This window comes from Copadichromis virginalis, linkage group LG11, assembly GCF_057382275.1.
Source record: "Copadichromis virginalis isolate Kocher_CV1m ecotype Utaka linkage group LG11, C_Virginalis_male_GT1.1, whole genome shotgun sequence".
NCBI classification, from domain to species: Eukaryota; Metazoa; Chordata; class Actinopteri; order Cichliformes; family Cichlidae; genus Copadichromis; species Copadichromis virginalis.
Genome location: NC_140628.1, coordinates 13,768,709 through 13,795,202, shown reverse-complemented (window position 1 = coordinate 13,795,202; position 26,494 = coordinate 13,768,709). Strand labels below are relative to the sequence as shown.

General features: G+C 39.9%; 1 protein-coding gene across 2 annotated transcripts in view; it reads left to right on the top strand.

Moving 5' to 3' along the window:
* The window catches only part of LOC146698199 (RNA-binding motif, single-stranded-interacting protein 3-like), a 133,943-nt gene that overhangs the window by 104,541 nt on the left and 2,908 nt on the right, over positions 1 to 26,494 (top strand). For both annotated transcript variants that reach the window (XM_085473226.1, XM_085473227.1), the window contains exons 7-12: positions 7,380 to 7,486; positions 13,719 to 13,762; positions 17,787 to 17,883; positions 18,939 to 18,989; positions 25,911 to 26,027; positions 26,258 to 26,344. In XM_085473226.1, the coding sequence (XP_085329352.1) occupies positions 7,380 to 7,486; positions 13,719 to 13,762; positions 17,787 to 17,883; positions 18,939 to 18,989; positions 25,911 to 26,027; positions 26,258 to 26,344 (503 nt within the window). The remainder of the gene's footprint in view (positions 1 to 7,379; positions 7,487 to 13,718; positions 13,763 to 17,786; positions 17,884 to 18,938; positions 18,990 to 25,910; positions 26,028 to 26,257; positions 26,345 to 26,494) is intronic.

Here is a 26,494-nt window from a genome sequence, read left to right as displayed (position 1 = left end):
GTGCGAACATTAGGGGTCAAACTAGCAATTAAAAGTGTCCTCCTTTCTTTTAAAGCACCCTTGTGAAATACAACAGATTGTGGAAACGAAGCTGTGAAAGCAAGCTGAATAATTAATGCGGTGCACCACTTTTATTTGCTTTTCCTACAGGTAATCTTGTCTCTTGATGTATTGCACTTGTTGACCCCTGACTGAGTGGCGGCTAGATTCACCTCCCTGGAATAAATAACATTCATTGTTGTCATTATCATCTTCACTATTTATGACTTGTCACGTTGTGCTCATGAATGAATATAAAATGATTTGCAAAGTGTATTGTGCATATTTTTTCCTCCCCAGGAGAAATGCATGATATCATAATTCTGCTCATTCAGGCGTCTCCTGAAACTAGTACATTACAATATTACAATTTCATATTTTTCTTGAATTTTTTTTTTTTATATAGTGTGTTGATAATGCAGTGATTTACATTTCTTTTGCTTTTTTATATTGTATATTCTAGTGCTACACACAAGTACTGGTAGGGGCAGTAAGTCATTAATTTTGCTATATTTGCTGTGTGTGTCTTACCACAATCACTTACAGATTAGAAATGATAAGAGACCCATTTAATATTTTGGAGGTAAGACATTGTCACTGGCTATCTATTTGGAGGTAAATCAATCTTTTAAACTTGGTGCTCCATTGAAATTCTGGTTTGCAAGACCAGTTTTACAAATTTGTGCTTACCGTATTAAAAAAAAAATAAAATACATCAGTACATCCATGGACAGCCTTTTTTAATAACTTACACTAAATGAATATTCTCTTGTGGAACAGTAAGTATCCCATGGCCCTCATAAGCCATTATTGCCCCCTTTATGAGATTAATAATATTTTGTTGTAGCCATTTGCTCAGGCAGAAGCTTTCTGAAATTCCTTCAGTTGTGAAATATTTGAGATTTTTCTTGTACGTACTGCTTATTTTGAACCTCCATGTAACATTTCTATTTAAAGTCCATGCTTGGAGAATGCCTTTTCACAACCTTACGTTTTATCTGTTTGAGCTGTTCGTAGGATCGTTATGCTATTGAAAGGGCCACTTTTGGTTTGATATCAATTGTCAGACAGATAGTCTAACATTATCTTCAAGTACTCTGTGATATGCATGTCAGTGACAGCAATTTATGCGGTTCCGCGGGCAGCAAAGCAACCCCAAACTATAACATTTCTAAAGACATGCTTGCTGTTTTTCTCCTAATAAGCAGTGACCTACGTCACACATGTTAACAACTCACCCTTTATTGTTCTGATCAGAGTTGGTGTGGACCTAATAGTTTTGGTGAACTTTGGGTTTATTTTATTTATTATTTATTTGTTTTTATTGGGAAGCAAAATGCTTTTTGCCTTATATACCTTTTGTGCAACCCACCAGTTGCAAGTTACCCATGTCGCAGTTTTGTGATTGCTTTGTTTTGCAGGTTCTAATTATACGAATTTTAGAATCAGAAAATAATTTTATCCCAAGTTGTGGTTTAATGCTGACCACTTTTAACTGAACACTTTACATCTGTACTTATTGTCACGTAATGTTTTTGTTATGTGCATAGTGAGTTTTAGCAGTTTTCCCAACTTCCAGCATCATTACATGCTGATGGACATTCATATGTTCTATTCCCTGTTAAAATAACAAGTCGGAAAGTAAAAGTTTGCATTTCTGTTTCATGTCACCTTATTTTGTAGACACTGTTGCAAAGAGGATCGAGCATTTGTTTAAATAAATGAGATGTAAAAATTGTCAACAGTTGTCTACAGGATGATATGAACGCCATTGGCTCTGTGCTCCTTCACTCAAGCAGGCACACACTGACACAGCCATAAAATCATAAAAAGTTCCTCGAGCAAATTACAAGCCAAGCAGCTTGGCATAAATCGACTCTCCACTGGAAGCAATGGGGATATTTTTTTTCTAATTAAAAAAGCATGATGGAAAAAAATAACTAGGATCTTTTTATTGTTACGTTGTTAGTTGTTCAGCAGATGTCAATCTATAGATACTCATGTGTGAAGCAGTTTGTCCAAGTTTGGGTGCTGCTTCTGGTGTTTCTCTCTCTGTCCGGTAATCAGGAAATGGCAATGGATTGCGCTACATTAACCAGGCACAGTGTTGCCTACCTCCTGGCAAAACTCGACTCTTACCAGAAACACCCTGTATATACTGCACATACAGTTTCAATCAATGCAAAATATAAATATAAAAGTATAAATCCAGGCTTTTGACATAATTGGATTTGCTTAGTTTCCACAGTTCCAGTAAATCTCACTTGTGTTTTATGGTAGTTTTGTTCTTCATTATTTTTGTTTGTTTGTTTGGCAGAATTATGAAATCATTGATACCTGAGGTTTAATAGGGTTAAACTCCAGGTATCCAATGAGATGGCAAAAGTGAACAAAAATCTATTAAAAACAGAAACTGCTTCTGAAACTCTCCAATTTGTTTCCCCAGATTAATATATTCAACCCCTGCAGCAGCTCCATAGCACTGATGCAGCCAAATCGGTCTAACTTTACTGATGCATATGTATTTGCAAACGGTGGCCCACAGCAGCTGGCCGGTGTTTAATGTTTGAGTCATTTCATAAGATCAGGTATATAAACAGCTGACAGCAAAAAATGTTTTACATTTTTAAGTCTGTGTGGATAAAATGTGTGCTGCTTTCAGGGCCTTAAAATACAATTAAATAAGGTCACTGCAACTCCTGTAGTTGCCTCACAGGAATATCTTGTTGTCATGTTGCTGCTTTGCTTACTGGATGTTGCTGTTAGGAATATCAAGAACGTTAATGAAGAAAAACCAATCCAGAAAAACTCTGAGATTAAAAGATTGTTTTTCATCCTTTAGCAGCCAGCTGTCACATCTATGGGTGACGACATCTAAGCTTTACAATTCTCCATTCTCATGTTTAGGTACTTGTTTTTTTAATTACTAATTCTAACAATAAAAGAAACTTGTTTTCATCTGTTGTGCCAGAAAACAAACTGTGCTAAAGCTGGAAAATAAAAAGAAAGTTTCAAAACACACATAATTAATGTATAATTATTTTCAATCAACTGATGTTTTTGTCTTTATAGAACACAGACAAAGTATCGCAAATATAAACTTGACAAATTATCTGCCATCAATAGCATAGCCTTCTGTCTGTCACAGCTGTGAGCGGAAAAAAATAACAAATAAAATAACAAATGCAGCCTTTATTTTTAAATTGAGTGCCACTGTTAATGGTAGATAGCTTTTCACATTAAAAAATAGAAATCACAGGACACGTGTCTAATAAGAAATAACTTATAATTTATGATTGTATTTTTGTTAGTTATTATGTCTAATCAAAAATATAAATGTGATATTTTTAAACTATTTTTGATCATAATTGATTATAATAACTTTAAACTTAATGTGGTAGGTGAACTGACGTCTTCCACTTTTCTTTTCCCCCCAAATATCTTCAGTCCATCCATTGTTGCATCCGTGTGACTATCTGTGATTTTAGTAAAAGTAAAGGTCATTTAATGCATGAAGCAGAGCGGGTAAAAGACAAGAATTGATTCAGAAAGATGAAAAGCAAAGGATGACAACAGAAGGCTACACCATGTGACCTGTTGGACAAAATCAAGTTAACATAGTTGAATGAAAAAGTTCTTCTAAATGTGTTATAATCAAATGGAAATGTGTCTTTATATCATTACCCTTAGAGTGCCCGTCATGGCCCCAGGCATTCTAAAGAGCTCTCATCTCAGTCTTTAAGCTCTAAATGGTTTTCTCCACTGAGAATACCTCTTCTCATTTTTCACTTTACTTAGATGAAGAAATATTTTTCTTGAAGTAGGCAAGATAATTGCATAGTTTATTCTGGCATTCATAATGTTAGTCAGTACCAGCTTCAAGATATTGCAATTTGCGGTTGGATTTTGTTGTTGTTTTGCTTTTCTTTAAAAAAAAATCGATACTACACACATTGATGCTGATTTGACTTTCTTTGCCATTTTATCCTATTTGACAGTAATTTCAGAGTGCCAGCTTATAGCCTCTTCAAAGATGCATCAGTGAGTTAAAACCTCACTTTGTGGATATATTAAAATAAAATAAAAAAACAGAGGCATTGCATAAAAGTATGCGGCTTGTTAGGGGTTAAGAGTGCATAAAAGTATGTGACTTATTCAGTTTGAGGGTTTAGAGTAGTCTTTACCAGCTGAATAGAAGACTTGTCCCAACAGTTTGCCTCTGCTGAAGCAGTATAGCACTTCAGAGTTTTTGCATCCTAGAAAGAAATTACATTTGCCTTGGTGGCTGTGACAGATTGACAGTTGCATGTGGAAATGTTTGGACAGTGACAAAATTGCTCTGTATGCCAACACAACATATATAAAGTTGAGATGCAACCTCGAAGAATAGTTCCTAGTGCTTTCAAGGGCAATATGCCCTCGGTAGAGTCTTTTAACCTCCTAAGACCCGAACTCTTCCATGGCATGCATTTTTAATTTCTCTTTGATATTTGGGCTGATTGGGACCCGATGAATGTAAAAACAAAGAATTACCAGATTTTTTTTTTTTACCTGATTTTTGTTCCTAAGAAAAATGAGAGCCACATATAAGGATATTCGTTTAAAATTTTGATAGAACAGCAGCAGTATAATGTCTTCGTAAGTGGATATCAGGCCCTAGTAGAGCAAAATTAAACATTTTGGTTTAAATAACTTAAAATGTGATGTCCACATATGTGGACGCCAGGTCCTAGGAGGTTAAGGCACATTGGGCCTAGGTGATGAGCCAGACCCCTACAAAGAAGAAAACCTCTGGGTACTGGGAGCCCCGTTCTGGAGCCAGGTCTTGGGAGTACCCCACAACTCTGGCCGGATGGCTGGCCTTAGCCTTTAGATTTTTGCCCACGTCAAAGGTGCTTCTGGATTAATTTTTTTTAACAGATTGTCTAAGGACAGCGATAAGTGGAGACTGTGTTGGGTTAGGTGGTCTTAGGATCTCATTTCTGCTTTTTTTTTATTATGGTTCTGTTGTCTTTATGAAGCAAATACCTCACTGCACTGTAGCACCTCACGCCAAATAAGAAGCGCTTAGCATGAGAATAAGCATAAGTGTGATGCTGTGGTACTCGATCAGAAAGGTTGGAGTGCCCACTCCTGGTCCAGCTGGGAGGAAGCCCTGGGGTTGAGCCAGGATACGCGGGAGAGATTGTATCTCTTTGGCTTGGGAATGCTCCGGTTTCCCCCAAGGAGAGTTTGGGGAGGTTTCTGGGAAGAGAAAAGCCTGTGCATCTCTGCTTAAATTTCTGCCTCTGCAGCACCTGTATAAACAGCAGAAAATTGATGTATGTATGGATTTAACCGAAGAACATATTTAAAGCTATATTTCAAGAGTTCGGAAAAATTACATTCAGTTACCTAGATTTAGTTGGATGAATTAACATAATCATTAATAATATGCAAATTTTTAAGACTTTAAGAATCTATTGCCACGAGTGAATGCTTGGGCACTGTTGCCTCAGAGCCAGAGCTCTGGGTTCAACCCTCTCTGCTTGTATACATTTTCTGCGGGTGAGCTCATTTCAGTTACCACTGGGGAGAGAATAAAACGAAATAACATGCCAGGTTAAATCTGCCTATGTCAGTCCTGGACAGTCTCACAAAAAGATGGCGTTAATGTCAATTTTACTTCCTAGTTAAACAAAGGTTAAAAAAAATACTTGGAGTCTGTGAACAGCAGTAATGGGTTTGCCCCTTTGCCAGGACTTTACTTCAGTTGTATTTGTTGGCAGGTCTTTCTTGTTTGATCTTTGTCTCCTTTAGGGTAAATACAAGCTTAATGGCTTTTAAATCATGGAATATTTTAAATATATACACTACCAGTCAAAAGTTTGGACACACCTTCTCATTTAATATTTTCTTTCTTTCTTTTTTCTACTTTCTACATTGTAGATACTTACTAAAGACATTAAATACATGAAGCAAGATATATGGAATTATGTAGCAAAGAAAATTTTTAATAAATAACTCTAAATTTGTTTTATGTTGTAGATTCCTCAAAGAAACTGTCGGACTTCTCTCAATGACTTTTTTTGACGTAGTCATCTGAAACGGTTTTCACTTCAGATGTGCCTTATCAGGGTTCACTTGTGGAATTTCTTGCCTTCTTAATGGGGTTGGCACCATCAGTTGTGTTGTGCAGAAGTCAGCCCTATTTGAATGTTAGAATTCATATTATAGCAAGAACCAATCAGCCAAGTAAAGAGAAACAACAGTCCAAGAGTGTGCAATGCAGTGATCAAAGCAAAGGATTGATATTTTGAAGAATCTAAAATCAATTTTGTTTTTGTTTTTTACTACGCAACTCCATATGTGTTCATTCATAGTTTTGATGCCTTCTATGAGAATCTACAATGTAAATAGCCATGCAAATTTCTTTACTTAATCAGTCAAATATGTGAAGCAAAATGCTGGTTGTGAAGGGTACATGTTTTTGGCTGCAGTTGGTTAAACTGCAGCTGGAAAGTCTAAGAAATATGCCCTAGCATCACAGTTGCCATAAAACAGATTAGCGTCTGTTTATCCTCTAAATAGACAAGGCATCAGCTATCTTATTTGAGTGTCCTGGTTCATGTTATGGTAATATGTTTTAATGTTAAGACATGTGGCTTCTGAAGCATTTCCCAGAAAATGAAGTAACTGTCCACTCCTGCTTGCTTTCTAACCATTTTTAAAGATATGCCTTTAAAGTAAATCATAGTAAACACAGACTTTTAGTTTTTCTTTGGATAATCCTCTCACAATCTGACAACTTCCTTCTGTTCACAAACCCTGAGGGTATATTCAGTTTAAGCTTGGTGAACTTAGACATGGAAGGTCACTGTAAGTTAATCTTATTTGTAACCAAACATTTCTTCTTTCTCTCATCCAGGGAGGGACAGTATTTTCTTTGGAGGACTTACAATTGCAGTCTGTTACCCATGGGTCAAACTACGTGGAGTTATTTAGCGTATTAAGTATGCCTGTTTGGGTTGCTGTTTGAACCTCGCACACCATGCACTATTGATTAGCCTGTGGCTTTGTTCCTACGTCAGCGTTGCTGTTTTGAAAGCATGGTTGAAGGGGCTAAAAAGAGATGGGGTGATAACTAGTGTTGTGTAAATGTTTGGATTACGGGTGGCTGAGATAAATCTAAGAGCTGAAGTGCTGCTTTCAGGACCAACTAACTTTTAGTTTATTTAAGCTGTAGCATAAAACACTTTAAGTGTAATCTTTTAAATTTAACCTAAAACATATAGTTTGACTTTCTCCTACTTATAAGGTGATTAATCTATAAATGTGTTTGTCCTTGTCTCACTCTATAGCTCCCTCAGAGCCTTTGCTGTGCAAGTTTGCTGATGGAGGCCAGAAGAAGAGACAGACCCAGGTCAAATATCCCCAGAATGGACGATCGTGGACACGGGAAGGAGAGGTGAGGCTTAAAAATATATTTAATCATCAAAAAAAGCTCCCTGGGAGACTTCATAAAATATTCTCTTGGCCTGCTGTCAAATATAGTCCCTTGCTTTTCTCAATTAAAATGAAAAAACAAAACTGAACACAAGTCTACTGAGAGGACTTTAAAAAGAGAAATTACAGTTATCAAAAAAAATCATTTACACTTCTTTCAATTAAGTTTTATAGCTGAAGGATAACATTTCTTTTATTATAATAGTCAAAGAAATGAGTGATTATGCACAGCGGTGTCCATATTATGTTTTAGGAAACGTTACAGTTGTAAATCATCTATTCTAATAATTTTCAATATGCGGCTGATGCTCCCTTTGACTCCATTTTTTTTTTTTCTTCAACATACCGCAGAATTTAAAATCATAATAGCTTGACAGATCCCCCTCCTCTCCGTGGGGTCATTATCCACTTTCATTTCTAGTAAGGCACTGTAGGTTCAGTTAGAGATGCTGCTGACAGTATGAAAGCTGGCACACAAAAAGGTTGTTAAATTTAAAGTATAAGGTTTCTGTAAGGTCCCAATTGCAAACTTGTTTTTGCTTTTGTTGAAACTCCCACCTCCTGTCTGTCATCTTCAGAAGAAATGAAACCTTGTGCAAAGGATTGAAAGCAGAGTGACTGTTTCACAATGCAGAGAGTTCAAAAGTTTTTAGTGTCAATACCAAAGCTTTAATTTACAGAACAAGGGGAAGTGAATAATAATGCTGCCACCCACACACCCCGGTGCAGTTTTTAACAGTTTCCCAGTGTTCTCGTTACACGAAGGTTGGGAAAGAGCAGGGTGGTGGAGTGAAATGAAATGGAACCAGGCTGAAACTATGCACTGTAACAAGAGGCGCCGCAATGAAAACAAGATGTTGCAGTGTTTGACCTTTGCTCATGGCTGTGTGGAGCAGGCACAGATTGCAGCTTTAGTCTTTTTGTATAAGAGCAAACGTGTGTGTCATAGCCTGGCTTATCATTGGCCGAAAGGCTGGGCACACCCTAAACAGGTCACCAGTCTGTCACAGGGCTAACACAAAGAGATAAACAACCATGCACACTTCATTTTACCAACTGTGGAAGTGAGCCACAGTATTTGGAGAGAACCCACACAGGGACAACATGCAGGGAGAACAGGCTGCCAAACCCAGGACCGTCTTAATGTGATGCCACAGTGCTAACCACTGCACCACCATACCATCAATTTTGGTGGTATTTTTTGTAATGTGTCATTGTTACACCCCGGCCTAGGCAACCGGGGTGCAACGCAGGAAAATAAAAATAAGGAAAATAAAAATAATCCCAAAACGAGATTTAAAGCAAAATACCACATTTATTTACATCACCAAACACCAGACGTCAAACTATTTACAACGGGGGGGAAGATCGCGACCATGACACACTGAAACACAAGGCTTAAATACATAGAAGGGCAATCAGGGAATGGACAACAGGAGGGAAACACAGCTGGGGCAAATTAGACCTAACGAGACAGGGAAACGTAAACTGAAAACACTAAGATAACACAGACTTTCAAAGTAAAACAGGAAACACATAACAGTCACGCCAAAAGCAACACACCGACAACACCAAAACGTAACAGTTCCCCCCACCCAAAAATCAAACATTTAACACCAAGTGAAAAGTTTGATCCAGACAGACGAAGCCGATGAAGGCTGGAGCGGTCCCACTGACCCTCCAGCAGACGACGAAGGCTGGAGCAGTCCCACGGACCCTCCAGCGAAGGCGGATGAAGGCTGGAGCGGTCCCACGGACCCTCCAGCGACGACAAAGGCTGGGGCGGTCCCACGGACCCTCCCCTCAGCGAAGGCAGACGAAGCTGATGAAGGCTGGAGCGGTCCCACTGACCCTCCAGCAGACGACGAAGGCTGGAGCGGTCCCACGGACCCTCCAGCGAAGGCGGATGAAGGCTGGAGCGGTCCCACGGACCCTCCAGCGACGACAAAGGCTGGGGCGGTCCCACGGACCCTCCCCCCAGCGAAGGCGGATGAAGGCAGACGAAGCTGATGGAGGCTGGAGCGGTCCCACGGACCCTCCAGCAGACGACGAAGGCTGGTGCGGTCCCCCGGACCCTCCAGCAGAGGCGGATGAAGGCTGGAGCGGTCCCTCGGACGCTCCAGCGAAGGCGGATGGCTGAAGCGAAGGCAGACGAAGCTGATGACGGCTGGAGCGGCCCCACCGACCCTCCAGCGGACGACGAAGGCTGGAGCGGTCCCACGGACCATCCAGCGAAGGCGGATGAAGGCTGGAGCGGTCCCTCGGACGCTCCAGCGAAGGCGGATGAGCAGCCCACCAGCTGCACACACGGACACGCAGCCCACCAGCTGCACACACGGACACGCAGCCCACCAGCTGCAGAAGGCTGGAGCGGTCCCTCGGATCCTCCAGCGAAGACAGAAGGCCGAAGCTGTCCCTCCTTCGGACCCTCCAGCGATCCCGGACCAGCCCCCATATGTTACGTTCTGGTCCCGGCAAGTAAATAAACGTAACAAATAGTTTGCCCCACTCACTTCCCACCCACGCACAAACCCCAACAACGACACCTTTTTTAAGTATTTAAGCAGCCATTTATTTTCATCAGCAGTGAGCAATGCCAAAACAATAAACAAAACTCCCTATAAAACAATCCCTAGTCTTCCCTACACCAAAATAAAAAGAAGCCAAAACAAAAGACAAGTCACTTACCTAACTATCTAACGAAAAACAGGAGAAAACTTGTTCAACAAAAGAAAACGGCTTCTCACGCCTACTAGGCTGCGACAGTGAAAGTTATACAGCAAAGGAACAAAAAAAGTGACCGCCACTGGTTAACTTATTTACAATTATTTACATGGCAAGGCTAGAGGTACACGTGAATACTCCAGCCTGCACTACAATGACACAACACACAACTCTGTGACCGAGTCAACAGGGTTCCAAACAGCACTCCCAGGTGACTGTCATCCGGACGTTAAGTACTGGAGGTGGTCCATCAATTATCCAGTCGGAAGGTGTGTAGAGACTCCACCCAGATACCTAGCAGCCACGCCCAGGTGTCCACCTCCTAGGAGAGAAAAAAGGGAAAATACCGCCACCATCCTCCGGTGGGAGGCACAACACCAACAAACACATCACTGGGTCATAACAGTCATCAACTAGGAATGGGAGTTAAAAAAACAAACAAACAAAAAAAAACTCCAACTGAATAGTATAAAACATAACTCATAAAACAGTCAGAAATGAGCAAAGTCTGCTGGCCAAGGTTAAACATCCCTGCAAAAAATGCATCTGCCTTTAACCACCACAGTAAATACCTTAATCACATTATTAAAAAGCTCAACTTAAATGTATTCACAATTAAATGTGTGGTATTTTGCACAGTGGATTTCACATATGCAGTGCCATTGCTTGGAGAGTGTAGCTAAATGAGCAGTTAAAGCACATACAGCCTTTTTTCAATGCAAGTTAACGTCCACACAGCTTTGCAGAAATGGGTAAAGTGAATATGTCATTTTATTCAGATTTCGCTTAAATACAGGCATTCATTTGCTAGATAAAAATACTATGGAGCTGTGCCGGTTTTGTATGTCTTAATTTCCAGAGCACTCTCATTCCCAACGCGTAAAATACAATTTGTCACGTCCCAATGCATCTCGTAGTAACCTGAAAGGTAGCCTTCCACTTACTCCAGATTCTCAATTGAATCCAATAGAATGGCACTCGCGGTGGTAACACGTGCTGCAGCTGTCTACCTCTAACCTTAACCTAAAGCCTATCAGGTAGTGTTTTCCAAAGTGATTCATGAACACAATGAAAAAACATATGTGCATGTATAGATTCATTCAAAACCACTGTCATGCCTCTGAACGCCTAACATACCGACGATTTGTCACATGTCAGTTTTCCGTTAACGTACTTCCCTCTTGTCAATGTCTGTGTGAACTTGAAATAAGTGATGACTGCTTTCAGTGAGACACCTCACACATTTGTCTGTGGCACACGTCGTGACAAGCCCCGCTCGGCCCTGAAGCATCTCTTCAGAGGTTTATGCATTTGTCAGAGCCAGGCCTCAGAGTCCAGGCTGACTTATATAAACTAATACTTCTGCTAATAGAGACATCTGGCCAGGGAGATGCTTTGAGGTGCTTCACTGCCTACTTATCTCAGTCAACTCATTCTGATACGAGTCTGGCCTTGGTACGGTGACGTGAATACGTGCGTTACACATGTAATCACACGCTTACAGAATTTGTTTTGGAAAATGGATAAGGGATACGCATGTAGCTGTGTAGCAGCACAGAAAGAGATTTGCTGTTAGATGAATGCAAATCCCTGGAGTTGATCAGTTTTTCTATTTGGTGTCTAGCAGTGCTTTTTGTTGCTTCTGGAGTCTATACCTACCTACCCAGCCTAGGCTTGGCTAAAACAGTGTTTGTGGAAAAACCAAACACTGAGCTGGGTTCAGCATCAGGGCACCCTTTCAACTCATGTGCCAATTTGGAGAGAAGAGCCTTGTGTAGAATGTAGAGTAAGTACAAATGACTTGTGCAGGGCCGATAGATGGTGATGGGGTGGTGACAGAGTAAAAAAAAAGATTAGGAGCAAACAGTTGTTTTAAGTCTGGTCCAGAATTGCCAAGAGGTAGTCAAGTGGAAGCAGATCTTATTCAAACCTCAAAGAGAAGCCCAGCGTCAATCATTTGAACATGGTAGAAGGAATGAGACAGACAGAAACCACAAAGGGGCTAGTGTCACTGATAAATGCTTGGCTAAACATATTTAGTCACTATTTAATAACAGCTTTATGAAGGGAAGAAGGGACAGAGGGAATATAGAAATATACTAATATAATGCTGTTGGGGGAAAAAAAACCTTTAACTCAAAAAATGGATCAAAAAGAAAAGTTTGGGCTGCTTCAGTGAGTAGTTTGAGTGCTTTTGGCAATTTTTGACTGTGTGTGTGTGTGTGTGTGTGTGTGTGTGTGTGTGTGTGTGTGTGTGTGTGTGTGTTATTGCTATTATATAACATTATCTTATTTACCACTGAAAGAGCCACATTCATCCATACAGTACACACACTGGTACTCTACTTTGTGACAGTTTGTGTAGAAAAAATCTCTTACACTCTCAGGCACACACACAGATAAAATGTGTGTTAGGAACATGGGGGGCGCTTCCCAAAAACACTTAAACTTGGACTAGAGAAGGCTGGGATCAAACAACTGGCCTTCTGAGCAGATGTCACTTACCTCCTGAGCCACACCCTTCTTATGGACTTTTGAGTAATCTCTAACTTTCCTATGTTGGGCTGTTACCTCCATTAATGCCAACCAGCATGGATTTGTTTGACTTAGGTGGTAGTGCAACTTCTTAATGTCTTGTTTATTTATTTGAATGCTCCTCAGGATAATCAAACATGGTATAGTGTGAACTGTTTTTTGTAAAAGAAAATAAAGTACCATAAAACTTCTATCCATCCATTCTCTTCCACTTATCCTTATCAGGGTCGCACTCATAGAAGCAATTTAGAATTATCAATTAACCTAACCCCAATAATTGCATGTCTGTGGACTGTGGAAGGTAGCTAGAGTACCTGGAGAGAACCCACGTAAACCCAGAAAAGCCCAGCCAGATAGTGGAGTTAAACTCATACCATAAAAGTTGACTTTTAAAAACCTTTAAGGAGAAACGGTAAAGAAAATCTAAAGCGTTCCACTGTCTTTGGTCTGCTAAAATTTAGAGTCAGTTAGAACTGGGAACTTATTTTGTTCCTACCTATTTTATATAGTCATATACCACATGCAACAATCGTCCCTCACTGACCTTCATGTGTTTGATTTTGTTGAGCATGTTAAATAAAACGACTGCACTTATAAATGGCTCTTTTGCTCAAAGGCAATTATTCCAAATAATTTTATTGTACATAAGAGCTTTTAGCTGGATTAGTTTGGAGTCTTTAGACTGCTTATCTATTGTTCATGCAGTAGGTCCTTATATCCCAGTCACTTTTGAATTTTGTGTTTTTTGTACAACGCTCTTGTATAGTTTGCTTTCTCTGTTCATTACACATTATAACGTACAATAGCTATATCATACTTTATTGTTTATTTAGTTGTATAGAGTAGCTGTATATGTGATAAAGACCACAAACACAAATTGGTTAAAAAGGCAAGTCATGTATTTAACATTTCGGTGTATGTGTTTCTTTCTCCAGAGTGGTATGGCGTTGACGTATGACCCCACAGCGATGCAGAATGGGTATGTAGAAAGTTTTTTTTTTTCTTTTACCTCTCGCACGAACAACCTCGATCTAAAGAGTGTCTCCAAACTTGACTTTTTACTTACATTGTTACACGCAGCCTGTTCAAGAGTGACAGTATAAAATCCTCCTAAGATCAGTGCACTGAAACATGGCAACAACCTGCAGAAATATGCACAAGAGCACCTGCATGCAAACGAGAGGGTCACACATAACACACATTAACCCATATACCTGAACTGATACAGAACACACATACTATCTGGCGTTCGCTCTTATTCTTACACCTAACTGATGCAGATGGAGCATTTATTTATGCACCTATGCATACAAGCTGTCAGAGTTGTAGGTTTTGATTGCAGACAGGAAGATGGGCGTTGTTGCAGTGCTGCTGTAATACTTTCGTCAGCCGAGGCTATCTGCAGTGCTCCCAAGTTGGTTGAGGAGAGCAGAGTGCCTGCCTGTTTCAGGGGGAAATTGGAGATTGGTGTTGTCTGGTAGGAATGCTGCTGGTGATGTGATCCCTGGAGATGCTTCCCTGCAGCTCTGCACTCTTGTTCTTCTCCTCCTTTTGTCAGATTGGTCCGCCACTTTATACCTTAAAGCCACTCTTTCTTTTTTCTTTTTTTTCTAGTTCATCTGAAATTATACAGTCCTTTTTCTTTTCACTGTTTTTGACTTGTTTCTTGCCCTCTCCACATTGTTTTGTATTGCTCAATTCTTCTCATTCGTTCTGTTTTCAAACAGCTGCTTTGCTTTGAGTCGTCTTTGGTGTCTTTCGGTGCGAGTGTGCTCATTCGTGCATGCATAAATGGGCACTCTCATGCAAGCATCTGTGTGCTTGCTGTGTGTAAGCCCTCTCCAACCTCTCTTCCGAGGTCATCGTAGCTCCTTCCGGCGAAGCACTAAATGACTGTGAAATGCTAATGCAGCTAATTAGAGAGGCAAAAAGCAGGGAGGGAAGTGGGTTGAATAAAAATGGAGGGCCGAGTAGGGTCAAGAGGAGGGCAAAGGCAGAAATAAAGTCAGTCCAAGGAGAGGGGAAAGGTATGAATCAATTACAGGTTTCACTGTGAGCTTGAGGACAACGTTTTTTTTGTTTTGTTTTGTTTTTGGGTTATTTTAAAGCATCCATTGCCAGACACACATTGTTGGAAAGCTTATAGTTTGTCTTATCTTAACCTACTTTTGCTTATTCTGAATCTACTAGCTCCCATTAAGTGTATCTCCTGTCTTTTTTCTTGCCCTTTTTTACTTCCCTTTTCCATCTATAGGAAAAGTCACTGGGGTCACCACTAAATCACTCAGTAATTTTTCAGTGTAAACGCCTGACAGGGCATTAAATCACACTAGGGATCCACAGAGGCTTTAAAATTCAGTCCTGTAATAATGTTCTGTTTGCAATTACATGTTTAGTGCATTGTTTAAATAGCAGTGCCGGGGTCCCCATTGACAGTTGGCTGCTCAGGGCTAATAGCCTACATCAATAACCTTGGGTCTGTCCTCTGCCTTCTGCTTCTCTCTCTCAATACACATCAGTCTAATGAAAATACAATAAACACAATCAGAAAACCACATTGAATAACCTGGCCCTGTCACCTCATTTGTATTCATCAGTGACAGTAATACAGTATCTGTAATGCAAGTCATTTATTAACTGTACAGTGAAAAAGATGGATCCATAGCACCGCATTGTGTTTTTCTCTTGATTCTCATTCATGACAAACAAGTTCCAGTTTGTACTCCAGCTTATCTACATTTATTTAAACCCTGCAATATAATGTCATGTCCAAAGTTGGAATATGCAGTTAATCTAAGGCAAAAAAGAATTGGAGACATTTTTGAAAGTGAGTTGTAGCTTAGAATAGCCATCATTAATAAATAGTAAACTGTAAAACTACTTGGTTAGATCTCTGAATACATGGTTGTTAAAAGGCCAATAAAACATTAATAAATTGGAGTTAATTTAAAATCAGTCTATGACTATTTGCAAACCTTATTATCACACCAAGAAATTTGATTTCATCCACCATTTCTTTGTTCCATCAGTAATAACACCAAACTTCACATTTTTACTGCTATTTCTTAAATATTTTGTTTTGTGTATGTTCAAAGTTATTCCATTGACATTAAACCATTGTTTAAATTTGACTGATTCATTGACAATAGCAACAATGTATGTAACTTATTAGCAGGACAGTGATATCATAAGCAAAATGTACATATAGATTTTTTTTCTGAATTACGATTACCATTCATGATTAAAATGAAAAGTTCAGGACCTAGCATCGATCCCCGTCCAACTCCAACTGTACATATTGTTTTCTCGTAAATAACTCTGGAACCAATTATAGGCTATACCTCTGATGCCATAGAGCTACAATTCAGAAAACAAAATACTGGGGTTCACAGAACAGTCTTTTTCCTTTTGCACATATATTTTCTATGAAATCTATACTAGCTATTTCTGTAGATCTTTGCTCTTTCTGAAGCTGTACTGATTTTCACTTTGCAACAATACGACTAATGTTTGCTTGTTGCACATGGTTAAAAGTAGACAAAACACGCAATCGAGCCGCAGATGAATTAGAACCAAACCTGCCACGAATTTCTTTTTCTGGTTCAACAGAAGTGAGTCATGTTGCGTTAAAAGAAATAAATGAACAAATAACTGGCGTGTCTCTATTATATATGTACAGCTACTACTTAGGCCTCGGCACACCAAGTAGGGCATAAAAATCCAACAGGGAGACTGAATGTCTGTGAGAAGCACAATCACGCTCTGCAGCTTATCGCAGGCAGTTGGGAACCGGCTGCATGCACAAGCCTTGAGCCGCAATAGTTTAAAAATATCTGACGCTTTACATCTCGCAGTTGAGGTTCAAAACTGCTCATGCCGTCACTGACTGAACAAATGTAATGTGAAACAGAATGTGCAATAACAGAACAGGTGGGTACCTCAGGAACCCATTTCACCCTTGAAATGAGATGTGTGCATGTGTCGCAGGCGACTACCACCACAGTCCTCCTAGGTTTTTCTGTCTTTGGCTGAGCCCCATTGTCATCTCCGTGCATGGGCTATTACTATATGTTGTGCTCACTGCGGATTTTAAGAAATATTATGGAGCGACCTAACAGTAGTTTGAAGTTGCCTTTTAAAAGTAAATTAAAAATGAGTTTGTCTTTTTATTCAGGTAATTTTCTTCCCTGATTGAGAAACACTTGATATGTGGCAAGTACCTTTTTTCTACAATCATGGCTGTGTTAGAGATGGATAGGGTAGGGCTTCGCTTTCTGTCTCTGGCCCTTGGTTTCCCCTCCCCTCACTGGCTCCATTATTCAGTCAACAGACACTTTGGGATCGATCGGGCACAGCAACACGGCTTGGCGGATGAAACATGTCCTCTCTAGGTACACAATGATAAATAAAGCACTGCGAGCCACAGCATTCTACAGCTGCAGAGCTGAGGGGGTGAAATGGGGGGAAAAAGAGATCAAAATGAGAAGGGCAAATAGAGGCATAGGAGAAGTGAATAGATTATAAAATGCAGATGTTACAGATGCAACCGATGGGAAGTAGGGTGTGCGTAGGTGGAAACATAAAGAGCAATACTGAAGTATTTCACCCACTCACACATTAAGGTAATAATTCATTATTATGCGTAGCAGTGGTGCAGACTCCTTTGTAACATGATGTGTAGTCTGGTGCGGTGTCAAGTCTCATTCTAAGATGTCTTTGATTGTGCTACATAGAGTGAAGCTGCAATATTTATTGTTTCCATGACAGCCTTGATGATGTCTGATCCATTTTGTCAGTGTTGTCTTGAAGTGTACTGGGTAGTTCAAAACAAACTGAGACAAAAGCCTCATTTTCAGCATTACATGTGGTTATGTAGGGTGAGCTGAAACTGCAGAGAAACCTCTGGATTGTTAATACACGCGTTTGGTTCCCTCCCAGGTGATTATTAGAAGTTAGATGATGTGGACAGTCAAAATTAAAATGTATGTCTTGTGCTTTCATAGGTTCTACTCTTCTCCATACAGCATCTCCACGAATCGGATGATTGCTCAGACATCGATCACACCCTTCATTGCTGCCTCTCCTGTCCCCACATATCAGGTGAGTTTAACCTCTCAGAAGTTTGATGAGTGCCGTGGCCTACTTAAAACCAGAAAATCCCATTCCTGACTCTATGTAGAGTAATTCCTGGATGTACAGGTGGAGTTTGTCATACTTAACTTCATTTTGGGTCCATATCTTTGGTTATCAGCTCTGTAGAATCAAGGCAATTCTTTGTCTAGCAATGATAAAATGCAGGCTTACGTTGCAGAACTCCTCCTATCCATCTCCCATTCTTGAGCACAAATGCTGCTTTTAACTCTCAGCTCTCATGTGTCGCACCCGTTCTCTTCCACACACAAACCATATCAAGTTATGTCAGAGCTGGCTGGCAGCTGCTGTACCCAAAAACAAGATGGAGCTCTAGAGCTCTATAAGAAAGCCAAATTCAAAGACTCATGACTTAAAGTATCATGCTTTATAGGGAAAGAAAAAACATTACCTTTCATTGTTTTAACTCATCATTGACAGATGTAGGTAAGAGATCATACAGATGCAGGTACAGAATGCATGCATACAACAATAATGCATGAGACAAAGGGACCCTCAGAGACTCATTTCTGCCTTCAGTTTGTTAGAGTTGAGCGGTCGGAAGGAGAACAAGATGAAAGTATGATTTATGGCCAACTTAAGCTTTGATGATGAAACCCTCACTGTGAAGCAGTAATTGTTAAGACTGTTTTGCTCTCTGTGGTCTTCATATCCTTTTATAATTACGACAAACTTTCTGTATAGTGGACCCTTAGTTACTGCTGTAATATTCTTTAAGACGTGCTGCCGCTGGGACTGAGGCTCTGAAACTGGCTTGTAAAGGCTTGAGATAATGATTAATTTTCTTACTTCTCTTCTTTGGTTTTCTCATTTTCACTCGCTTCCTGTCATTCTGTCTTCCAATTGTCATTCTCAATGTTCTCTCTTCCTCAATTCTTTACCCACTTACAACAATCTTGCTTTTGATCTTTCCTTTCCTCTCATCTCGTCATGACCTCCCCTCTGCATCATCCTACTCGTGTCTGTCCTCTCCTTCTCCCTTCCCTTCTCTTCTCTTTCTTCAGGTTCAGAGTACATCTTGGATGCCACATCAACAATATGTTATGCAACCTACAGTAAGTTTTTAAACCAACATTTCCTTTGTTTTTAAGCCTCGTTCTGTAAAGTCTTGTTCTCTATTTTCCAACCCTTTTCACTCACTCCTTTATTTATTATATATAATAAATGTACACATGCTGAGTGTACAGCATGTGTCAATTTTTCTCCCTGGCATACTCTTTTTGTCTTAAAACTTTCAGTGTGTGTGTTTAATAGCTTCATTACTCATGTGAATGTCAGTGGCAGGATTTATGGGAGAAAAACTACAAAAGCTTTTAAAGCATAGGCTGTATTGGTCTCGAGGACTGCCTGCAAATGCTTTTATAACAGTATTTAATGTGCCCTGCCTTTTTCTTCATCAAATGAGTATTTAATAATTCAGGAATGAAAATGTTAGTAATAACAACAGGTCACCGACAAGTTGGTATGAATCACGAAAACTGCGAAAAGCCAAGTAATAAAAGGAAATTCTTCCAATAAGTGCTTGAGAGCCAAACCCAGGTCAGAGAAGGAAAATAACTGTAACCCTGAATCCCAGCCCCACTCTGCTGAATCAGCCTGTGAATAGCCTTCTCAAAGGACCTCAGAGAGCTTGGCGAAACTCACTTTAGAATCTGTAATAAAAGGTTGCTCCCTGCTGGTTTTGAATGAAACTGCATGTACAAAAACAGGTTTCCAGACGGCTAGTTTAAAGCACATTATTTATCTATAAGTCAATGTACATGTGTAACTGCTGCTCAGTTTCATATAGTGATGCATAAAATTTGCATATCAAAAGCAGCAGTGCATCTTTGTGTATATGATGCATAATGCAGTGATGTAAAATCCAACCCTTGGTGTTTATAGCTCTTTTCCATCCATCCTTGGCTAGAGCTTTCTCTCACATTTTGTCTCTCATACACATAGCTTTGATTGACGTGCAAAAACGTTTTAAAACACACCCACACATTCTGTATATTTACATGAAGAGTCATGAATCGACTCTGAGTGTAGGTGTACAGTCAACATACTCTATAAACCCACACTTACCTACAAATTCTCTCTTCTTTTGGCAAACACAAACATAACCTTAACACAAACTGTGGGCTTTTCCTTCCTTTGATACAGGGACTATATACAGCCGCTCTATGTTATTAAGCCTCCACAGGCTTCGCTCTAAGCATAGTCCAAAGCCTCAGTCTCTCTGACATTCACTGACTATTGTAGCATAAAATATAAAATCTCCGTGCCTTCATCTTGTCATCTGACAAAGTACTGCATTGAATTAGTGGAATTAGAAAGCTATATCATATAAATTGTGGAATAGTCCAAGCTTAGTCCTGCTTACAAGATGATTACTTCTCAGTGTAGCAGGACCGATGCATTATGAAATCACAGGCAGAAGAGATTCATATTACAGTAACCTTGAAAGTCTTTCAGATAAAATTTAACTTCTATCTCCTCTTAAACATTTGTTCAACAATAGTTTAAAGGTCTATATCAAACACTATATGGACAAAAATATTCATGTTTCAATTCTGGTGTCTTTAGTCCCGGCGATGCTGGCTCGTTCTTAAGCCTGTGCCTGTGGCATTAACATCAAACTAAAACTGCTACGCAGCTCCTGCAGCTCTAATGGTGCCCCAGTACCTTCGTCAATATAGTGTATCTGTTAAAGTAGCCTGTAAGAGATGAATGTGCTTACATTCAGGGGGTTTATCTGTACACCTGTGCTAAAAAAGGTTGTATGATTTTGTTCTGTCATTCATGGGGTGAAGGAGTTTATCGGGGCAGGTACGTAAGGCGGTGCAAATTTCTGCAATCGTATCCGCCGTGGTTGCCAAAAATCTTTAGTGTTCAGATTTGTTGCTCCTCCTCTGTTGTTCTCTCTCCCTGTCTTCTGTCTTGCTCTTTATGTCTGTCTGGCAAATCTTAAACACATTCTGTTGTCTTGTCTGATTAAAATTATGTCTCTGAGCGGGGATAATACCCTTCTGTAAATGTTTTCAAACAAATGTCCCATCTAATTATTTGGCAGGCCGCTTGATATGACTTCCTAAGACTTGGGAAAAGACAGGGTGAGCTTGAGCAGAGATTGATGGTTTGGAGAAAGAGAAAAATAAATAAATAAACACGGCGGATTTGACAAGGAGGACAGGGGCGAGAAGGAGGTGCAGGGAAAGAGGAAAGAAGGGATTACAATGAATATATTGAGAACAAAGAAACGAAAACAGCCGCTGCAAAAGCATGTTTGGGCTGTGCACATCTGTTCTCCACCCTTGTCTATGTATAGACAAATTCCCTGTTAGACAACAAAGATGAGGGGTAGTTATTGTATTTCCTGGATACTGAAGAGCTTGACAAATTAAAGCTGCATCAGGGAGGGAGACTGAGAGACACAGCAGCTTAAGTCTGTTCCTATGGTAGCAGAGGCTTCCTCACTGCTGTACTGCAGTTAATGACTGGTAACTTTGATAAATGCTATGCACTCATTGACACTTTTAGCTAGATGAACATGCGCACACCTCCTCTGGTTAACAGTCCATCATCTACTTTGAGATTTTTAAATGCTTGTGGCACCAAAATTGGAATGTGAGACACTCTGTCGCTAAAGAAATTAATGAGTCTAATTAAAAGGTTAGAACAAGAGAACAAACATCAATGCTGTGTGCTGTTTTCATGGCTCAGGATTAAAAATGCACATACACTATTGCTCATAGGTTTGGGGTCAACTAGGATATTTAAATTCATGAAAACTTAATCTAACAGATTTGCAGTGAAACGAAATAGACATTAATAACATTAGATAAAAATATTTTTGATTGATGGAACAATTTTGTACTGTGTACTGTCTCAGTTTTGCAGCCTTGCAGCCCTTTGGCACTCTGGCTGTTTTTCTGTTCCCATAACAGATGAGTAGTTAAGAGCCAGTGACTGCGCTGGCCACTCCATTATAGGCAAAACACCAGCTGACTGCTTTTTCTGAGTAGTTCCTATAAATGTCAGAGCTGCTTTGGAAATCAACTCCAGTCCTGCTGTATCCACAGGCACTGTATGGCACTACAAAACAGAGTGAAAGCCTGCCTTTCTCTTGTTCAAGATCTTTTGCTGTACAAATCTCCCACTTTAGCACGACCAAAGCCTCAAACCATCAAATTTCCTCCACCACACTTAGCAGATGCTGTCAAACACTATTCCAGCATCATTTCATGTCTGAAAACTGCTTACGTCTGCCCAATATTTGTGTGTTGTGTTTTGGGGATTTTTTTCCCCTGTCTTTATTTTCTACTTTTATTGACTGATCACAGTTATGGCTCTTTGGACAACTCTTCCTAGAAGGCCAGCATCTAAAAATCACCTGCAGGCTGGTGTTTTACAGGAACCATTTAATGCAGTGACCAGTTGAGGACCTATGAACGATCTTTTTCTCAAACTAACCACTTTGTACTGTCACCGGAGAATACTACACAATGCTGACATAAACACACTTAATTTCAGATTGTTCAGTTTGCCTCATGCAATAGCATTTACTTCTTAAAACAAGAAAACTGAGTTATTTTTTTTAGCCATGTTGAGTGTAATCAAAACCAGGAACCCTTATGTTTCAGACACAGAAGTAAATTTATTGCTTATGTAATCAGTACAATCGTTTTCAGCTGTGCTAACATAATTTAAAAAAACTGTGGATTTTAGGAGGGGAATTTGAATTTTACATGATAAATTTGCATTAGGTTGCATGGTTTGTAGTGTTTTTTTTAAATATTACTTAAAAATAATACATTATTTATGGTTAAGAATTGCATTTTTAAATGGTCATTTGTAAAATTACTGATGAGGTTGACGTTATTTCAAATAAAAAACAAATGTGCTTTACTTTATTAAAAGGAGCAGTAGAGGCTCACACAACTGTGATTACCGACAGACACCAGTGTAGCTACACACTGCCTGATTAATGTACACACACATTAAACACACCTGTACACACACTGCCTTAAGGATTGTGCATTTCTGCGCCTTGGTGGGATGCCCAGATTACTTGAACTGCCTGTCTTTACATCTTAATTAGTGAGAGGATGTCTTTGTGCATAATTACTCACAAATCCCTACAGGAAATGAATGCATTAGCCAAACCACGCAAAAAAAAAAAAAAAAAAAATCACACACACACACACACAATCAATGCTGCTTATTGAGGAGGGCTGTAATGAGACATCTAAAGAACTGGGATTTCAGCTCTGCAGGAGACAAAGGCAGTGTACAATATCAGGGCTTGCAAATAGAGCTCTATACCTCACGTTTGTTTTGTTTTGTTTCCTAACCGTGAGATCCCGTGTGTGCAGAACTGTCACAGGTGCATGCCTGCGGGTGCATGGATAAAGCCGGGAACTAAGGAGTACTTGTCTGGTTTTACGCCGAAAATCCAGTGTACTTTGTGTGTTGATAAAGAGGGTGTGGTCTCAGGAAATCAGCTTATAGAATAATAGAAACATCTGCACGTCGTAGCACACCACCTCAGTAAGAACAAATAATGCCAATTCAAAACTCTTTGCATTCTCACGCACATGGAGCGCCCATCATAAAAACAGCATTTAGGGGTTTTCTCAATAAACGAGTATCATTATCACTAATACTATGTATTTGATGCTTTCAGACTGCCTGCAGCAGTCAGTCTGATTCTCTTCTTTAATGGGAAAATGACAGGGGAGAGGGAGAGAGGGCAAGTTCAAAGTTGAAGTAGATTCTGTGTGGGGTTTTGGTTGTTTTTTTTTAAGTCATGTCCTCAGGGAAACGATAACTGTCATGTGGGCTCATTTATACCCCAGGAAAATCATCTGATGCATTAAAAACACGCACACCATAACATACAACTGCACTCATTACATACTAATACATAGTGCCCGGGTGCAGACCCATACAGAGATGGAGAGTTGATCACTTGTAGAGCTATAAATCAGAGCAGACAGCTACTCATTGTGGGTTTCATTTTTTTGTTTCTGCCTGGAAACCTGCTGTGAGATTGGATGAAGTGAAAGAAAGAGAAAGGGAGGATGAGAATTCATTACAAGAGAGAACGCATTATTTAGATGGTTGAAAAGCTCGGGTGTTAATACGATTCTGGCTGGTAAATTTACCTGCATGAGCCAAAGCTTTTGTGCCGGTTTGAGGGTAGATCTGTTAGTGTGTGTGTGTGTGTGTGTGTGTGGGCTTTCGTCTCATTCACTTGTAATACTGAGGAAAGTGTTTACAGAGCATTTCTGATGCTGCTGTGTTCTGCAAACAGATCTCTCTATGAAGACAGCAGTCAGGAAGAAAAACATTGTACCTTTGTTAACAGCTCTGACAATCTTTGTTTGCACAGTGTGTGCACGCGTGCATGTTTTTTTCCTGTAAAGCCTGCAGTCATAAGGGTCTTACCTTACAGAATCTTAACTGTGAACAACTGTCAGACTGTATATGCATTCAAAGCGAGCACTTCAGATATCTAGAACTTTCCTTGTTTTGAAAGTGTGTACTGTATGTGCTTATGTGTGGTTTTGTTGTTGCGAGCCTCCCAGAGAAACCCTACAGATTCAAAGCTGTTAAGTCGTCTGCCATACAGCCAGGCGTGTGCCTAAAATACCTAAATTTAATACTTGTGTTCTTCTAACGTTATGTCTCAACTTGAAGCTGTAGAGGTGCTGATTGCTCTCAAGAGCCGCACCAATACATAACCACTGATGCTGTCTGTGCTCATGGGAAGTGTAGTTAAACATCCATCACAAATAACCAGAGCACACAGTCTCCTATTAAATCTTTACAGAGCTGTTGAAGTTGTAGCAGAGCTGCACTGGAAAAGTAGATCTCAGCGCATCAAGGTGTTAGACTGCTTCAAAGGCCTTCACACTCAAGAGATTTAGAGTAAAAGCGTCTCTGCTCCATTCACAAGCAGCTTCTGTCAAGCCTTGCTGCCAAGCCTGCTGACTGGTTGTGTTGCTCATGTACAAACTCGCACAATTTGCAGTCACCAAATGTAACTACTTCTTCTAGCTGCAATTTTTTTTACTTCAGCTTAAAAAAACTACAATGTGTCATTGCTTTAAAACACGTTGTACACTACACTTTCTTACTTTGATAGGTTAATGAGTGATCAGAACCCTTTATACTTTATACAGTAGTTTATAGATGTTTTCTTAATTATGTGTTTAAGCTGTAAACAGTGTTGGGGAGTAACGGAATAAATGTACCGGTGTTACGTATTTAAAATACAAAATATGAGTAACTGTATTCTGTTACAGTTACTGTTTAAAAGGGTGGTATTCAGAATACGGTTACTTTGTTGAAATAAATGGATTACACGGGGGTCTTTTCCTGTTTCATATGTTAGGCTATGCCCTCTCTATTTTTGGTAATTCCACGCCGGTGGAAACCCAAATGAAACGCACATTAAGACAAGCCCAGTTGTAAGTAAGCTATTAAGACTCGACTGGACACCGTGTTCGTGTTTTCCTCTGAAACAATAAGTTCCGTTGGAGCAGCCTTTCAACGCCTCTCTGTCTCTCACTGGCAAACAAAGTAAAGCTAGTTTTCGGCCACGAGCCCGACACAGAACCGACATATTAGCCAGAGGTCCCTTTAGCAATTTTGCCATTAAGGTCTCAGCATTGGTTTTTTTTGTTTTGTTTTTTTAAACCAACATGTCAAAGTTGTTCTGAATCTTCCCCCCCCCCCCCCCCCCCTTTTCTTTGAGTTATGTTTGCCTGCAAATTGCTTAAAGCTGTTGTCTCTTTACTCAGCTTATTTCTTTCTTTTTTAATCTCCACATTTCTTCCGATTTAATTTCCTTTCTCCACCATCTGATCATATATTGATTCCTGCATCTGAATTAAATATCACTGAGTGACTCCAAATCACTTTTGACTCCAAATAACAGTTATTAGCTATAAGCTGACTGGATTTGTATCCTTCCATTTCTACTCCAGGGTGCTGTGATCACTCCAGCTGCTGCCATTGAGCCCAGTTTGTCTATTCACCCCTCCAGTGTAATGGCTCCTCTAACCCAGCAGATGAACCACCTGTCTCTGGGCCCAACAGGCACTGTAAGTCTCCCCTTTGGCCAGTCAGCTCATCGTGCTGTGTGTGCATGTGTTTGTTTTATCCTTTGAGTTATATGTGTAATATAATTGTACACTTGCAGTTTCAGTGTTTTTCTCAGAGTAGAAGCGCTAGAGCAGAGGAAAACTGCCCCGGTGCTTCTGTTTTCAGTCTAAAATGTGAAATGACCATAAGACAAATGACACAGTCTGTGTTCTTCCCCTTTTATCTGTAGTACATGCCTGCTGCAGCGGCTGCTCCTATGCAAGGAACCTACATTCCCCAGTACACTGCAGTGCCTGCCTCGGCCATCACAGTGGACGTAAGGACCGAAACAACCTGCAAACTTTCATTTGAAATGAAAACTGCTGATTAAACATATATATTTTGTGATATATTAGTCTTGCTTAGCCTTTGGCAATCCGTATACTTCAATGAGAGAAATAATTTACACCAAACCCTCCCCAAAGAT